An 18,306-nucleotide genomic window follows, 5' to 3' on the forward strand; every position below is an offset into this window, starting at 1 on the left:
CTGACTCTCATTTATGTTAAAATCCCTTCGGACGTTACCCTGTGCAAGGGAGCTTTAGAGTAAATAAACTCCTTGCTTCCTGTAACAACCAGCTGGGACTCCTGCGAGCCCAGGAAACAATACAGCAAATTGTGTCACTACCAAAGGGCTTCGCAGCCGCGGGAGGAAGGGAAGGTGGTTTGAGGCCGGGTGCGGATTGCCGTGCTCAACTGGGATATTCCGACCTGCCCGGATGTCTCACCCACTCCGTATACCAGAATTTTGTCCCTCTGCATGTTAGAATTTATTTTTTGTAGAGAAAGGTGTTACTTAGCAGGGAGGAGAGTATCAAATTCTGGGCTTTAGTGAAACAAAGCTCTGAGATGTGACAAAATATATTGCCACTGGAGCCAGATTCCCAGGGAGGATTAGACCCTGTTGGAGGGGAGACCTGGACCCACGTCAAGATGCTTCCTCAGTGTCCCTCTTTTGAGTAACCTCCCTTGCTTGTCTGTCACTGAGGCATGAAATAGTAAGATGCAGTTTATCATTGAGAAAGTCATAGCTTTTGTTTATTAAAAAAGAAAGAGGAGGATTTGAGGGGTTCACCTTAATTCACTAGCCTCCCAGGATATAGCAAAGATCATGGAAACTAATCAGGGTCCCTCAGAGTTATCCTGCCTGTCGCTGCTGGGGACTTTTCAGCCTCTTTCTCCACCAGGCTCCAGCCCGGAGGCACCGTTAACTCCATGAGCAAAGTTCAAGGGCTCTAAGCAGCAGCTTTCCTGGTTTGCCATCTCTTCTGCATTGTGAAATAATCTCTGCTCTAATTCAGCAAATACTCCTCTTTTCCGTGTTCATCAGTCATCAGATATGGGATGGTGGCTAATTAGCTCCTGGCTGATGAACTGCTGCTAAAGCCGATCTGATTAACCACAACATCTAGCCTAATGCTGCTCTATTAGGGTTCTAATTGAAGTAAAGAGCTTTCTCAGCATGAGATTTTCTGATTTCTAAGATTTTCTTCTCTTCTGTCAACCCATCTTCTCCCTGTTGCCTTTTATTAGAGTTTTCTTCCCTCTTTTGCGTCTCTGGGTTTTGGTACTCTTCACTAGCCTGTTTTTTTTTTCACTCTGCATTTAACAAACAGCTATATAATTACATACACATCCAATGACAGCAATAGTTATTAGTAACCAGCTCCACATCCCAGTTCCCTTTCCTGTTTCCCAGCCGAATGCTGTCCCTTCCAGGTCAGCTGGCCTGCACAAAACACGTCTTGGGTGACAGAAGTGGCTAATGGGGGGAACTGAGGTGGGTATTGGTGCCTGGAGGGGGACTTTAATGGTCAGAGCTGGTGGCATCACCCAGGCAAAGAGCAGGGGAGTCCCGGGTGCTTCAGTGGCAGCTCTTGCACTTTAGGTCCCGATGGCAACTCCTGTGGATTTCATGAGACTGAAGAAGTTGGATGATTAATGAAAAGTGCAAATGAAGAAAACGGCTAATCAATATTTGAGTAATTGCATTATTTTATTGTATGTGTACTTGCTAGGTCAATGTGAAGTTCATTAAGTTCAGACTCTAGGCTTAGGTAATTTGAAGGGCTTAGGACTGAGAGGAAGGACTAAAGCTGGGCTGCTGAGTTTACTGCAGGACTAGATAGTGGAAAACCACAGACCTGCCAACAGCTAAAGCAGGAGACCTGGTTGATGTGGTGGAAGCTGTCCTTGGCCTCCAGACCCTTCGGAGCATCTGTTGGTAAGTGGGGAGTTCTGTGACTTCGTTCTGGTTATGCTGGGTCTCTGGGATGCCTCCCTGTGCACAGAACTGTGACTTGGCTCAAGCAGCTTGCCAAACTGCTGGGGACTGTGTTTGTGCTTCAAATTTTCCCCAGCTGCAAAACATTTGCTTCTGCTGTGGGATTCTGTGATTTTGGTGATACTGGTTGATTTGAGTGCAGGAGCCTCAATGGATTTTGATTGCTGCTCTGACTGGAGAGTTTCTGTCTTTATGCGGAGAAGGAGCTGCTGATCTGCAGCTCTGGCCATACTGCAGTGGCTTCTTCAGTACAAACACAGGTGATTTCACGAGGATTAGGGATTTTTGGAGAGAAAGGGGCTCTTGTCAGGCAGGCAGGGGGATGGAGGTTGATTCCACATTCTTCTCTCCTACAACTCGTGCTCCTCTTCTGACTTCTGGGAGGGTTCCTACAATGAGAAAGGGCCCACACTGTCCTGTGCCCATCTTTTAGCAAGTATCGGCCGTGGTGTTAGATGCAGCCCATTCCAGGGGCCCTTAGGGAAGTAGTAGGACCAACCCTCTGCGCCAAGACATTGTGTGAGAAAAGGGTCTTTGGAAACTTTTGTGGAAAGTATCAGCACGAGAAGGGGGTACTTGTTGGCTTTGTCCCTCTTGTCACTGATCAAACCACCCAACCTCCAACCCGTGTTTCCACAAGGCTTGTTGGAGTCACAACTGGTTTGCACGCAGGGAACCACCTCTGGCCTGTGGAAACAGCGGGAGACGGCGGGTGGTGGCAGCTCTCCCTGCCCTGGGTGGGAGTCCCCGGCTCTCCACACAGGCCGTGCTGGAGAAGCGCCTGTGAGGAACCAGGATCCCGGGATCGGATTGCAGCAGGCTCCTCCTCCGGAGGCCAGGGAGGGAAGGAGAGGCGGGAGCGGGAACAATTCCCACTGAATTGGCAGCAACTTCTCCCTGCCACCCTGCACCTTGCCAGGCGGGCGGAGGGAGCGCGCGGCCTCTCCGCCACCGGCACCCGCGGTGTGGGCCGGCCCTGCCAGCTCCCTGCCACCTCCGGGCTGACATGGAGAGCCTGAGCAACAGCCTGAAGAAGAAGGCCACGGAGAGGCACCACCGGGCGGAGGTGATGATCGCTGGGGAGCAGCTGAGGTAGGAGGCCGGGGGAGCCGTGTGGGTCCTTCCCTCAGCGCTGGGGCAGGGGGATGTGCACGGTGGCTCCTTGGAACTGCTGCCTGCAGGCACCAAGTATTGGAATACTTCTGCCCAGGTGGAAGCATCTCCTCTTTGCCAGCTGATTGTCTCACCTAAACAGAGGGGGACCAGGTCTTTTCCCTTGTCACCTCCTGGCAGCACAACCGGGTCTCTCCTGCCCAGCACCCCCAGGTATCTCCGGTAACAGATGTTTTTAGATGGAAACAGGTTTTCTGCTCCTTTTGCATCTTCCCTCAAGCTTGGAGCTGGACGTGGTGACACTGAGCAGCTGTGGTGAGTTCCCTGGTCCTCAGCTGCCTGTGAGCAGGGCTGTCGGGAAGCAGCTTTGGTCCGTGGTTGGACTTCCAAAGGAGATTCCAGGGGCTGTCCCCTGGCTGCCACCCTCCTGGACAGTTTTGCACAGCAAAGCATAGGGTCCTCCATTTCGAGAGTCACTTTGGAAAATTTACTTTTTTGTTGTCACAGTTCTTGAGCAACTTTGGAGATTTTTTTCAATGAAAATGTGTTCTGCTATGCAAGAAAACCTATGGGACTGAGAAAACATTTGCCTTGTGGATCTGGGGCTGGACAAACAAAACTGCTTCAAAGTGTGTGACTTTAGGCTTTTCTAGCTCTTAGGCAGAGATTACTTCTTTGCATCTGGGCCATTTCCACTTCATTTTAAAATGCAGGTAGAAACTAGGAAATGTATCTTTGAACAACTTAACCCAGAACCAAGTTTGCTAGTGCAAGTTTTGTAAAATAAGCCTTTTGTATTTATGTTGTCCATCCTCCGTGAGCCGCATTAGCCTCACCTTTATTTGTATCATATTAAGGATTTATAACTTCCAAATAAGGATTAGGGATCCATCCTGCAAACACAGCCCATGCCCAAAGATTTTAAATAGGTGCTGATGATCAGCTGCATTTTCAGTCTTATCTTTCCCCAGTACTGCTGTCCAGCTCCGTATATTAAATACTTTCCTTAGGTGGCAACAGGGAGCACTGCTGTTGGGGGATGGAGAACTGCATCAAACCTTTCTGCTTTTGCAAGACTTGCAGCTCAAATATAAGCTAGGTTTAGCAAATGCGCTTAATTTTCTTGTAGGGAAAAGCAGCTGTTGATCTAAAATTGAGGTGCTTCATTTCAGTAACTCAGTGCAAGAGGGGTAAAGTTTTTACTTTTTCCATCCCATGGGCAGAGGGAGCTTATTCCTGTTTGCTTTTTTCTGGTGTTTTGCCCATCCCGAGTGACTGCAATTTGAAAAGGGTCTTATAGTCAGCGCTAAGGGAGAGGGGTCAGGTAGTCGGAGAGATAAGAAAACTTTCAGCCCATATGTTAAAACTGCAATCAGATCCATTCAAGGGGAACGGTGTGGCTTCCTGGTACTTTTTACAGGACGCCAGGATATCAGATCGCTTGTTGGTCTGGTAGTTGTGTCTGTAAAGAGGAGAAAGGGATATGATAAATGTCTTTGAACAGAACTATTCTCCCATACGACACAATGCTCTAGTTCCTAGAAGAGAGGGAAAGACACAATACAAAGATTATTCTCTTTCGACAGTTGATACTACAGCTCACTATTTTCCTGCCAGTATTTGTCTGGAAACTTCACTCCTCACTGCCAACCTGAATGTCCCTTGAATTATTAAAAAGGATGGTAAAATCCTCAAGAAAGACAAGATTTGTACAGGAAGGGAGTATCTTTCAGTTAAAATGACTGGGGTGATCTCGGAGAGAACTTGAAAGAAACAGGCATACTTTTTGACGCACTCATTTCTGGAGTGCCTTGAAATATCCTTGTCTGATTTAGGGAGCTCACAAAATCTCTCACAGTGAACTCGTTGCAGTGAGAGTGCAGCCTGGACTACTTGGTCCTCTTCCATTTCTCGTGTTATAACGAGCTCGGTTTGGTGCAAACGATTTCCTGGGCAACGTGGTAGAAGGCGGCAGTAGAAGGGGAGCACAAGCCACGCTGAGGAACGTGGAGCCGCGCTGAGAGCTCTCGCCGGAGAGGTTTGTGTGCGCTAAAAACAACGGCCCCGCGAGGCACCTGCTGCTCTGCAAACACCTGGCCGTGCAGAGCAGCCCCGTTCCGCCCCGGGGCGGCCGGGATCGCGCTCGCCCGGCTGCTCCCGGAGCCCTTTGTCTAGGGAGCAGCAGGGATTTCGCCCAGCACAACTGCCCTTTTCTCCTGCTGCATTTTGTGGGTGACGGATGCGAATACAGTGAAGGTCCTCGAGGTATCCAGTGCTCACAGTGCTGCAGAGATGTTTCACGGGTGATATCAAACTTCCCTGGGTTTCAGGTAGGTTGGGATGGGGAAACTGAGGCAGGGAGCCTGGAAGACCTTCCCTCAGGCTGTAGTAGAGGAAAGCAGGACTAAACGTCTGCACTGTGCTCAGCAGCTTCCCTCCAGATAAGCAATGTGTGAAGGAGCTTTGCAGGCACCCGGGCAGCTGCAGCCTGCCTGGCTTTTCATACGTCAGTCCTGCAAGCCTCCATCAGCAAATAATGCTGCTGGATCTATATAAAATCTCAAACATTTGTTTTCCCTACTCTCCACATCCTGCCCTGCCTCCTCCCTGCATTGTATTTAACCAAACAGACCTTTGCTCCATCTTCATGATTCTTTGGCTTCCAAGGAAGTTTGCAGATCCCTTTCAGTTTGGTTTGGCCAGAGGGATGAGTCTGGTCCGTGTCAGGACAGATTTCTGAGCCAGAAGTAGCTGCACAAGTGAGGGGTGAGGGAAAGGTTTGTGGGGATGGCCAGGAACAAAACCAATCCTAAAAAAATCAAGGGGATATTGGGAGCCTCTCAACCCCCACAGTGATGCTGCTTTCTAGTCCACAAAGGGGAACTTGAGTCTCTACTCATCCTAAAGATTAAGATTTCCTCTAATTTCTTGGTATAGTGCAGAGCAGAGCTGCTGTGCAGGACTCCCATTGCTCACATCTCCTGCTGTGACTTTTTTTTGCTCCTGGCCTGTGCTCTTGTGTGGAAATCTCACCTGGGCGTTGTGTGTGTGCAGCAGGAACTGGGCTCCTCGGCGGCCTTTTTAGGAGAGTCCAATTAGTCACGTTGCGACGAATGGCTTATCTGCACGGCGCCATTTGGGATCAGCGGCTGGGCTTTAAATTCACACTATTGTTATCTGAGTTTCTCTGGGTACAGATGAGTCCTTGTGCAGTCCATCTCCCTGGTATTTTTCATGGTCAAGTGAACCAGCATGTCTTTAACAGCTGCATTAAAAGCGTTAATCATTCTTAGATGTAAAATATGCTCAGTAAACCTATATCTCAGTCAAAGAAATAAGAGGAAGGAGGAATTTCTTCTATGAAGAAAACAGTTATGAGTTCAAGTACTGTACAAAATGTTCAAAGATAATGAATGATGTATTTGAGTACTCAAATTGAGACCTTCAAATTAAGGGCTAATGCTGTGAAATATCTTTTCGAAGCCATTCGCTTGTATTTGATTGCTGTGGAAATGTGGGCTGGAGTTAGTAGCCTTGAAGGATCCACGCTGGCATTTGAGATGCTCAAGGTCTGTGGACGTGGTAGGAGGTGCAGGGATGCTCAGAGGAGCTTTTTCCAGCAGCTCCCTTGGAGGCATTTGGCATCATGCAGACACTTTGTGCATGGTGACTGCAGCTCTAGGTCTTGCTCCGACTGTTCAATAACTACAGCATGAGCAAGACTCAAATGCTTGAGAGCGCAGAGAATTATAGTACTTTCTGCCCAGGAACATTCCCTTTCTCTGGCATCTTCTCCAGAAATTGGAGATCTTAGAGCAGATGCTTCTGCCTCCACCAAGCTGGGTCAACGCAACAAGCCTCCCAGTGATGCTGTGTGAAGCATTTGGGATAGCATTTAAATAGCATTTGGGATTTCATTTAAATAGGAGGAAATAAAAACAAGGGAGAGGGCACAGAAAACAGGAAAAAAAAAAAAGTATGAGAGAGGCAACAGCTCAGATCAGTAGTAGAAAATCAATCTTCCAATTCTTGATGAGTTCTATGTCACATTTGTAACAACTGAAGTGACTTGCATGCTTGAATCCCATGAGTTTTTTTTCTATTTTCACTGCTGCAGATCTGCCTTTCAACAAGGTTACACAGAATGAGTAATGATGCCTTTTTAGCGACCTTGGCAAAGAAACAATTTGGTTACCCAGTGCAGCCTATCCGCAGCAAATGCATGTGAAAGCAGCACGCTGACCGCAAATGAGCAGTATTTCATAGCACTCGATTCTCATGTTCCAGCAAGCATTTGATCCTCGTATTGTTCTGTTTTCTTTATTTTTCCTTTCGAAGAAGTAAAATGTATACGAGGAAATTTTTGGCATTTAGAAAAGTCATAATATTGTGTTACATGCCCTTCCCTAACAATTTTTATCTGGAAGCATGATTATAAGCCAGCCAGTTGCATTAGTTTTGTTTTTCCAACATATTCTTTTGACTGGTTTATAGGGAGTCAGCTGAGCTGCTCAAAGACACGATTGGGGTTGTGTCCTTCTGTGCACGAAGGACAAAATTTATGTCTCCTCTTAGTTGACAGGAAATAGTAAAGAGGAGGAAAATGAACAAGGACACAGGGTCACCGAGTTGTGTATCCTCTGGTGCCTGCTGCACTAATTGTAAGGGCAAAACAGCAACATTTTCACATGAATATATGTGTCCCTGAAAATTTCTGTTAAGAAATCCATTATGGTTGTAGCAGCCAGAACACTAATTGCAACAATCAATGGGTAAATCTTCTCCACCGAGCCAGGGGTCATATCTTGAAGACCTAGTATCCATTAATCCTATAATGTAGAGTATGCTGTTGTTATCTGTTAGATTCCTGGATATTTAGGAATTCTTGTATGGTTCCTGAAAGCATTCTCCAGCAGAACATCACGTATGATGTGAAGTACCGATAATTTCTTCAAAAAATACTTGAAAGAACTACAGAACTTGAAGCATTAAGTAAAGAAATGATCTAGTGATTAATGCATCTGTAAAATATACTGGCCTAAGGCAAAACTGTGAATCAGAATGAATAATTTGAAATGTGGGAAAAAGCTGGAGTTAGGGAGAAGATATTAATTAAACATCTCTGCTCTGAATCTGCTGCATGCACTGGGCATTTTGCAGGGTTAGTATTTTCAAAACAGTAATAACCACAGGGCAAAAGTTTGGCTTCTAGTTGCATCTCAACCCATATTTGGTTAGATATAGCTTGAATCCATAGGATGTCTGTGCTTTGTGTCTTGCTTGTCCTTATAGAAGTAAAAGCCCTGCTCACCTGTGTGACCTCTGCTTGGCGGTGGCCTCACACCGGGGCTTGCAGGGCTCTTGCAGGTAAGTCCTGGTAAATTCCATCCCAGTCACTCCCAGTGTGAACTAGAACACGTTGGGACTACCAGGAGGATTGAAGGCCGGGCTTTCTTGGAGCGTTTGCTGACCAGGACTAGTGCACGTGAGCAGCACTAGCCTGGTGCTGTTTGCTGTGCATTGGCACGCAGCAGTGCGTGCAATTAGCCTGACCCTCATCTTCGTTAGCTGCACACAGGAGCCTCGAATGCTCCTGTTAGAGCACCCACCCTGAGCCGTGACTAGGACTTCAGCTTCTGTCCTGCTGGTCTTGCTCACGTAGTTATGGGGAGAAGAAAGCGACGTACAGAGCTGTGCCAAGAACACGCGCTACTCTTTTTTCTACTTTTTTGGTCCTTCTTCACAAGCTTCAGTTTGCTGATGTGGTTGAGAGAGGCTTGTTTAGAACAGAAAGGCATGTAAGGTTCAAGCTAAGCTGGCTGTAGGTAATTACAATGTGGTGATTGTAGGAGAGAAGGGGATGTTGAGGAGAGAATTCTTCTTAGGATTGACCAATGAAATCTTGCAAAGGAGAAAGGTTTAATTAAGCTTATTAGTTGCTATGCACTTGCCAGAAGACCCAAAACATCAGTGGTTTCTGCAGGCTGGGTAGATAACAAGCTATTAGACTGATGTCCTTGTAACAGCAGCCATGTTCAATGGTGTTCTCTCACTCCAGGCTTCGCCTCCACGATGGGAAGCTCATCAAGGACAGACGCTACCACCTTCGGACCTACCCGAACTGCTTTGTGGCCAAGGAGCTCACGGACTGGCTGATTGACCACAAAGAAGCACCTGACAGAGAGACGGGCATCCGCCTCATGCAGAAGCTGATGGACCACTACATCATCCATCACGGTTTGTGGGTTTCTTAGCTGCCCTTTAAGCCTCCCCAGAGACAACATGCAAGTATCTGGTCACAGTGTTTATCAGTCAGACCAGGAAATGGGAGCAGTTAAGTCCCTTTTTATGACCTTCCCATGGGTGAGTGCTCCCAGAGGAACTCGAAGATTGCAGGCAAATACAAGACTGCACAGAATTGCACCTCTGTTAAGTTGTACTGCTTTGGAAGACATGCCACACAGAAAACACTAGGGCTATGTACTGGTAAAAAGACATTTCAAGTGCTCACATTTGTATCATGCAGAAATGGAAGCTGAATGTTAGTGGATACTTCATGTATGCACCAAAGTTCATTTCTGCCATGCAAGCACAGTGTTCCTCGGTTTGCCAGCATATGGTTGGGTGGGAGAACTAGGGATGGGGAGTCCATGCTAGTCAGTGCAGAAGGTAATCCAATCCCTGTAAACTTGTGGCCAAAGCAATCCTGCAGGAATGTCTTCCTTGGAAATTAAATGCATGTGATGCCATTTTAAAGGCTTTGGTCAGATTCAGATAGTCACTGCTGAAGTCTTCCTGTTCTCTTGGTTCCTGTGTGATGCTGGTATGGAGAAAGGACAGTTTGTTGTGCAGTAATCATCCATATCCCCCCAAAGTTTTGCTGACAAGACCAGATGTTCAGCCAAGTCTGGGCTGTTTCCCTACCTTGACCTTTCCTGCCTTTGACAACACATCTCCCACTTTGACAAGCAAGAGCAACGGTTCTTAAATGGGAAGGTTTTCAGTTTTCAGTGAAGATTTTCTTTCATTTTTATCTTAATCAAGAGTTTTTGTGGATATATCGGGGCTTTCTGCCCAAAACATTTTTACTAAGAAAAGAAAACAGTGAGTTTGTGAGCAGGAGTGGCTGAGCTCAGAGAGGAAACCTGCTTTACCCCTTGGCTGAGCTCCCCTGCAAACTTGCTTCCAAGTCTTCAGGACAAGAGCTGGGGTAACGTGGGGGTTAGTTTGCTGTTTGGTAGTTTATTACAAGAGGATGAAACAGAGGAGATAAAAGGAGATAATGCTCATGAAATTCAACCTGATCTTCCTCCCTCTTCTACTGAGTCCAGAAATAGTCTTTGCCCACTGCAATGCAAACATTCCCAGTTGCTGTCTGCTACTTGATGAGATTAATGCCCTTCACATTAAGGTGCCTTGAATAAAAATAAGCCCTGCTGCTGTGCTCTATCGCAGAAGAATAAAGCTGAAGCAGTTAGTTCTTGGTTAACCATTAACACTTAAAACTGATTATTTTTCCATCTTCCAAGTGATTTCTTCACAGCCAGGCTGTCAGGTTCAAATAAATCCCTTAGTAGATTAAACATATGCAGCACTGAGCACCAGTGCTGCTTTGATTGCTTATCACGGACATATCCATCCTGTTTCTTGTGATAATTCCTTGCAGAACACGAAAGCTGACTTTCTAACTCGCCTTATGACCATTAATTTTCATTAGTTCTATGGTAACAGGCCTGTTTGCTAACCAGAGCACTGTGCTAAGTGCTTTGCAATTGGCTCTCTAAACTGTTTGCACTCTTCTTCATTGGAATCTAGAAGCAATAATTAGCTCCTGAAGATCATTGTCTGTGCTGCATCTTAATGGCCTGATGGCGTGAGCTGTTATTCTATGACATGCTGAAAACACGTTCAGATTGGTCTTCAAATACGAAAAATGGTTTGGCTTTCCATGGGCTCAGTCCTGTAAGTCATTCCCAAGAGAAATGTGAAAATGAGGTTTTTCGTTTTGAAGAGAAGGCCTAGAGAAGAACATCGCACATTACCCTCCATACCTCATAGCCTAGAGATACCTAAAACTGCTGAGTTTGTGCTGTGTTGGCTCTGTTCTCTGTTGACATCCAGCCCGTGTTGCCTGCATGCTACAGCACTGAAGTGCCTTCTCCGAACTCCTCCTTTCAGTTTGCGACGAGCACTCGGACTACAAGGATGCCAAACTCTTGTATCGTTTCCGCAAGGATGACGGCACCTTCCCTCTCAGCAAGGATGTGAAGGTGTTCATGAGAGGGCAGAGTCTTTATGAGAAGTAAGTGAGTCCTTTCCCTGCGAAGTAACTCTTAGCTGGGGCTTTGGAAACGCAGCCTGCTGGTTCTGCTGATGCTTTGCCCTGGGAATCACCGCTCCAGCCAGCCTTTCTCTTCCTCTGGTTTTGCACCTCCTGCTGTAGCATCAGGATCCGCTGTTTCTTGAAAAATTCCAACCTGTCTAGGTGCTTCCTGAGAAATGTTTTGCTTTTTGATCAATTCTGTTTCCAAATTCAAATCCCCCTCACAGACACCTAATAAGTCCTTTCCTTCTTCTGGGTTCAGCCTTAGCGCTCTCTCTGCATCTGTCTCCTTTAACAGCCTCTTAATATTTTCTTGATTCTTAAACACATTGAAAGTCAGATTCACAGATTAGCCCTGAGGGAGAACTCCTTCTTCATGCAACAGATGGGGGATTTCTGCTGTCTCCTGGCCTCTCTGGCACGAGTGTGTCTGTTGTGCTTTGCTTTTGTCCAGCTGTGGCAGAGGAAATTGGACAGTGGAGAAAAGCATCTGGCTCTTCTCATGGCTGAAGTCGCTGCACCCTCTCGTGGATGCACTGGATTTAGCTTGCACATATCCAGCAAAGAGTGCGCTTGTCTTTACTGAACTGCATCTTCTACATCAATTTGGATTATCTGGCATTTGGACGTGGGTTTTTGTTGCTTATTTGCCTTTCCCCTGCAGTCCAGCTGAGCTGATTTTCCTGACACTGCTTCCTCCTTGTGATAAAGACATACAAAGCAATCGGATTCGCATCGAAACTTGCATCTGTGCATTGCCCTCTCCCTTCCCTCTGACTCTAGACAAGAATCTTTTATCTGGAATAGTTTGCCTGCTTCTTTTGGCCTTGTTCTGGCTGGCTTCAGCTCCTGCTGAGCTCCCCGTGCAGGCAGGCAGGGCTGCGAAGGGTCACCGGAGCCGTGTTCCACCTCTGTGCCAGGCTGATCAGTGTTGAAGATCCAATTCTGAAGGTGCGAGAGGAGAACTCTGTGAAGTACCAGAGGACCTTCCTGGGCTCCGAAATGGTTGACTGGCTCGTTCAGGAAGGAGAAGCAGCGAGCCGAAAGGAAGCGGTGGAGCTGGGCCGGGCCCTGCTGGAGCATGGGATCGTCCAGCACGGTGAGTGGAGGCTCAGGCAGAGGGAGAGAAGACGAGAGCGGTTATCAGGGCTGTGCTAGGAACAAATCCCCATTCATGTCATGCAACAAGTGCTGGTCGAGTGCCCACTTGGAGATGGGCAATGGGTCCATTTAGTTCTATGCTTTGAGTTCGTGACCTTTGAAACCAGAGCAGTCTGGCATCACCCACAAAGGCTTTGACATGAGAGTCCAGTTATTTTTCTGCAGTTCTTCAAAGCCTTGGACCAGAGGCCTGGGATCCTCTCCTGGGTTTTGAAGGCTGTTTGTGAGGATGTGATGTTCAGCTCTGCGGTGCTGGAGATCATAACACTCTGCCGGAATTGAACTTTCCATTCAAAAGGCATCAGGTCTTCTGACCGCCTTGGGAGTGGGACAGGTTGAGGAGCTTCTGGGAGGTGGAGCAGCAAGGCAGACTTTTCAGAGCTGCCAACTTCCCTGTGGATTGACATTGGGTTGGCATTCTCAAACAACTACAAAAATTGAAATGTAGCATAAAGGTATTAAAAATAATTAATTTGGGCCCCTCAGTGCATTTGCCACACATTTTCTGCACACTCTCAGCCACTCTCCCCTCTTCTATTCTCTCACAGTGTCCAACAGGCATCACTTCTTTGACGGTAACATCCTCTATCAGTTCTGGATCAACTTCCGCCGGAGACGCCGGCTCACAGAGCTGCTCAATGAAAACTCTTCCCGTGCTCTGTCCGAGAGCCCGGACAGTCCCTTCTGCCTCCGCAAGCTCAACCCGGACCAAGGCAACACGAGCTTCCTTTCCGGTAACTGTGCCTGTGTTTGTGGAAGGATGCAACAACAGGCCTGTCCCGGCCAGGGAAAACCTGGAGTGTCCTTCCAGGTGTAGCATGAAGTAACCAGCCACCTCAAGCACTGGTTTGTGGTGGATATTCCGATGCAGTTGCAGTCTCTCCTCCAGCTGCCTGTCCCATAACGTCTCATGTCTCTAGTATTACTATTTCTAATAGAGGCTCCCTGTTATGTTATAAATAATTATTTCTTTTCCTGGGGGATCAGGGAGTTTCTATTTTGAACCAGGACATTAACTCATCTCTTGGTCTTGATCCAGTTATCCCACACACCTCAAATTCCCATAGACTCATGTGGGCTGTCAGGAGACAGGAATACGAGCCTGGCATGGGAATGCCAGTAAGCAGGAGGAGAAACTAAACATGACCAAATTTAGGTGTGTGTGGGACTTTAAGAGCTAGAAAATCTGATGCATGTCTTTCCATTTACATGGACAGAAAAGAAATTCTTGTGCAAAGCTTCCTTAGCCTCAAAAACAGGGCAGAAATTTTGTATTTAAGTTGTCACTATGCCACACTATATTGCTTTTTATCCCTGAAATCTCTTATTTAAGGCTAGTTTTATACTATTTTATACTGCCACCTTCAGTGCCTGTTTACCCTTCAGATAAGATCCAGGCTGATGGAGTAATTTATTTTAGGCTGGTTTATTCCTTCCTTAGGTAATTTTTTTTTTCCTTCTTTCAGTCCAGCCCAACAAGGAGATTAAAATTGTCTCAGCAGTTCGAAGGAGCAGCATCACTTCCCTGGCTGGAAACTCCAACCCTTACTTCAATGCTACTCCTACATTGGTCTTCCCTCCCGTGGCTGAGTGCAACCCCAAATCAGGTCAGAGCTTCTGCATTGCCTTGTTATTGCACAGGATATATCTACATCTCTAGGATATGGTCTAGCTCAGGCCTTAAGAACAAACCTATCCACCAGCTACTCGCCAATGGGCAAGAGAGGAGGGTCAGCCTCACCCCTGGGGCTTGATTTGAAGAGTTGTGTAATTATCTTGGGGAAAAAAAGAGTTGAATTCAAAGATTTCTATGTGCAGTAAGTGTAGGTGGCTTTGCCATCTGTTCCTCAGCCTATGGTAATGCCCATGCTTCCTATAAGCCCTTTACTATATGAAACCCTTGATTCTGATAGGATCTGTCACCTTCCTCTCTAGTGTTAAAGAGACCAGTCACCAATGAAGAGCTCCTGTCCCCTGGGGCCCCCTACGTCAAGAAAACATTAACTGTAAGTGATCACTATGAGCAGGATTGCTAATCTAACAGCCCCGGACTCCCTGACCACTCTTTATTAGCTTCGTGTCTGTTGCTGTGAGCTCTGTGTGCTGAAACTTTGGTTGCATGTCACATCATCACTTTGGTTGCATGTCACATCATCACACTTAGCTAACGTGGCACGTTTCAGTGGGTCAATGTCTGCAGACATTCCTGGACTGAAACTGTTTTTCACTCCCTGCAGCCCCTGCTTTAATTTAATATATATCAGAGATAGGTAGAATCAGGAAAGAGAATGTTTCCTGTGCAGGAAAAGTCCCATTTATATTTCACTGGGCTCTAGGCAAACCGAAGATTCAGTCAAGTCTTGTGGCAGCTGAGGCTTTGATATCCCTTATCCTCCCAGTCACAAAGGCGTCACCTTTCTGCACTGTTTTATGGATTTTTGGCTTTGTGCTACACACCAGATTGGCAGGCATCACTGGGTTTGTGAAGGAAAATGGTCGTAGGGAACAGAAGTGAAAGGGGAGCATTTGAGAGCCGCAATATGCTGCAAAATCTTCAGGATGCTGCAAAAAACCTTAGTTTTGGGCTTTTATACTTCTAATTATTAATAAAGATATAGAATCTGATAGCTGCAGTCAATCCAAGCAGGGCTATCGAGTGCTGCCCTCTAGATCCTACCACACTTGTTTATTTTTGTGTAAATGATTATTCAGCCAGAATTGCCATGCTCCCTACTTCTCAGACTTTTCCTATCCTGCTCCATGAGGGGGAATTCCGTACGGCCAGTTCAGGAAGGCTGGTGGCTGTCTCCTCTTACTGGTTTGCTGCCAGGGAGGTTACAGAAGGGAAGGGCTGTGGATCGGGTCGGAGCACATGCCATTCCTTCGCCTCCGGAACGCTCTTGCCCTGCCCTTCAACTCTGCCAGGCTGGGCTTTTCACGTCTCATTTCCTTCTGCTTAGCTGTGCAGTTGCTTTTATTTGTTTATATGGGTAATACGCAGGGTGCTTTGAGAGTCTCTTTTCTCTTGAAGTCACATCAGATGGCCAACGTATCGCGGCAAACCGCTCTGACAAGCTGAGATCAGAGCGGGAAGAGTTCAAAGAGTGGATATTTCCATCCTGGAAATGCTGTCCTGTGCCAGGAAAAAAGGCAAACACTCTGTGTGTGTTCTCTGGAAATGTTCTGCACATGTTCCTAGTGCATGTCCTGCATTTCATGTCGTGTTGCCTGTGCTTCGTTATTCTGTACTTGCTGGCATGGCATGTTAATCAGAAAGCAGCTTTACAGATAGCAAGTAATTTTGCATCTCATGTGATACACAGTCTGGGAATATTCCATCATACTTTCTCAAATGATGCTAGTGTAGTATCAGAGAAAACCTGGAGGATTAAATGTTTCATAAAAGTGGGTATTTTGCCCAAATGTAGCAAGACACTGAACAAGCCAAGGAGAAATATTGACTATACCTGCAGATAGAGAAATAACTAATCCAGAAGGGGAAAGACCCCCAACATGCCCAATTTGCAGCTGCTGCCTATTTTAAAACTTTCACAACCTCAACAAGTAAAAGCAAAAACTTAATCTCTACCCACAGTTGAGCAGGAGACAAGAGAAAATGGGCTGTTTTATTGTCAAGGGTGCTCTCTGAAACACTGCACTGGCACAGGTGAATGAGAATAAAATCATCCACCAGAATAAAAGGAGAGCAAGCTGGAAGAACTCTCCTAGAAACTAGGATTCCCAGGAGGAATTAGTGCCCAGCTGCCATGCTGAGAACTGTCAGAGATTTATAACGTGCAGATATGGAGAGCTCACTAATGCCCCAGGGTGTCCTCCTCCACCTGAGAGGCTGAGAAGGAGCTGTTGGGTGACACTGGCTGTTGCTAAAGGGTCCCTTTTTTTCTGCTTTGCTGGTCCTTGAGCTAAACCATTCTTTTTTTTTTCTCCCACCAATCTTGGAGATCTTGGGAAGAATTCCCAGCACCAGAGCTGGATGCTGGTACTGTGGTTGGAATTGGGTAGCAGGTCATTGCTCGGTGGGCAGGTGGGACATTCACCTGTGGAAGTGTTTAAGCTAATCAGGTAGCCTTAGCTTCAGCACAGCAGAACCTCTTCCAGTGAAGAAAACAAAGCCAATTTCTTTGCTTTTAAAGCCCTTTTGTTCTGTTTGTAGATTGTGGGGGATGCTGTGGGCTGGGGGTTTGTGGTCCGAGGAGGAAGACCTTGCCACATCCAAGCGGTGGACCCAGGAGGACCTGCTGCTGCTGCAGGGATGAAGGTACTTCTTCATCACGGTAACTTAACATGGGAGAGGACATTCGTTCTGCTTGAGCTTCTTGGGCTGAAAACATCCTCTGTGATAATCCCACCAGCTGCAACAGGGATAAATCTGATTGCGTCAGAGGAAGCTTCGATGACATTGTGAGGGGCAGAGTGAAAGACACGCTGTCCTGCAGGCACAGTGTGCTACGTGTGGCTTCCCTGCTGGGGCTTCTGCCGGGCAGTTCAGAGTCTGGGCAGCTAAAGGGACCAAAATAAACTGTCCTGTGACAAACGTTATAGCTGCTGAAATTCTGTTTTAGGTACTAAAAGCAGGGAACTCCCACTTCAGTTATATACAGTTACTAGAGCTGAAGTGAAGCAGGGAAGGAGCAGAGCTTTACCATGAGTCGTTCGCTCTCACCACTCCTGCAGTGTTTGTCTGCTATTAACAACATTGCTCTGTGCAGAGCTGTTCTTTCTTTCTTTTTCTTTTTTATATTCAGGAAAGCTGAGTGATTTTGATTAATAATTTCCCCTTGATTTCATTCATCTAGTAATTGCCAGGATTTCCAGCTCAGATGAAATGAACTGAGGTCTTGAAAATCACTTTAGACCAACTATTCAAACATATATGGGCTGTGTGTTGAGCTGCAGATATAGTTTTAGGAGGAAGGAGTGAAGGAAAGTCAAGTGAAGGAAATATATAGTTTCACAGATCCACTATAAAAACCCTAGCAGTTAGGGGAGTCGTTTCAGCAAGCTGATATAACTATAAAATCACTTGGATATTTTAAAAAATGTGGTTATTCAGAGGAAGAGTTTGACTCCTTGTTTGCTTCAGGCAGGATTGCAAGGGGATGGGTGAATTTGTTTCATTTACTCAGGAGCTCAGTTCAACTCTCCCTCACTAATCTCATTTGCTACCAAATTGCCAAGTGTTAATACAATGCCTCATTTCCATCTGCGAATTCACCCAGTGCTCATAAATGAGTCTTTTTGCTTTTTGTTAGCTCACTGTTTAAATCCCTTTTGTCCTTTTTTATGAAGCAGTGATTGTAGCACAGTGATTATTAGCATAACCGATAGAGCAGTAATGCTTTCTGGTTTGTAGAATTCTGTAGCAAGTCACTTGCTTTGCAAAGTCTGGTTCTAGGTAGTCATGAGCAGTAGTTGCCTGGACGCGCTAGTCGAAGGTAACCAGCCCTTGGTCTCCTTGCAGGTGTGTCAGTTTGTTTTCTCTGTGAATGGCATGTATGTTTTGCATTTGGACTATCAGACCATCAGCAGCCTCATCATGACAGGACCACGAACTCTGGTCATGGAAGTCATGGAAGCCATTGAATGAATGAAGGAGTCTCTCGTCCCACCGCTGTTTGGAAAAGCAGGATGCTTCTCAAAATAATGATGGACTTTTGGGGAGGGACCAGGCATGACCTTTCAATCAGAAATATTAACCAGGCGTTCTAATATATTTTCAAATAAAAACGTTCTAATAGACAAGTCTTGGATGTTGATGATGAGATACTTGGCTCTACCTGCTTTTGAGACTCTAAACTCTCACAGTTCTTTTCAATGCCAGTGAGAGAGTTGAGCACATCCTGAAATCAAGTCTTTAGCACAAATGATTCTTTCCCCCAGCCAAGCAGCAA

General features: G+C 46.3%; 1 protein-coding gene across 1 annotated transcript; it reads left to right on the top strand.

Annotated features, from left to right (window-relative positions):
- Positions 1–2,803: 2,803 nt before the first annotated feature.
- Positions 2,804–18,021, top strand: LOC104572717 (DEP domain-containing mTOR-interacting protein). Its single transcript, XM_010219888.2, has 9 exons — positions 2,804–2,889; positions 8,969–9,147; positions 11,089–11,212; positions 12,154–12,332; positions 12,943–13,128; positions 13,861–14,001; positions 14,330–14,400; positions 16,569–16,673; positions 17,877–18,021. The coding sequence occupies exons 1-9, from the start codon at positions 2,804–2,806 to the stop codon at positions 18,000–18,002; spliced, it is 1,197 nt and encodes a 398-aa protein (XP_010218190.2). The 3' UTR covers positions 18,003–18,021.
- The last annotated feature ends 285 nt before the right edge of the window (positions 18,022–18,306 follow it).

Source organism: Tinamus guttatus, unplaced genomic scaffold (assembly GCF_059628265.1).
Source record: "Tinamus guttatus ecotype Peru unplaced genomic scaffold, ASM5962826v1 Tinamus_guttatus_pri_ptg000027l, whole genome shotgun sequence".
Lineage (NCBI taxonomy): Eukaryota > Metazoa > Chordata > Aves > Tinamiformes > Tinamidae > Tinamus > Tinamus guttatus.

Bases quoted from the DNA above. Each gene is read 5' to 3' on its own strand.
- LOC104572717 (XM_010219888.2), top strand. From the start codon at position 2,804: ATGGAGAGCCTGAGCAACAGCCTGAAGAAGAAGGCCACGGAGAGGCAC. The intron at 9,148-11,088 runs GTTTGTGGGTTT...TCCTCCTTTCAG, and splicing joins CCACTACATCATCCATCACG to TTTGCGACGAGCACTCGGAC. The intron at 14,002-14,329 runs GTCAGAGCTTCT...CTTCCTCTCTAG, and splicing joins TGAGTGCAACCCCAAATCAG to TGTTAAAGAGACCAGTCACC.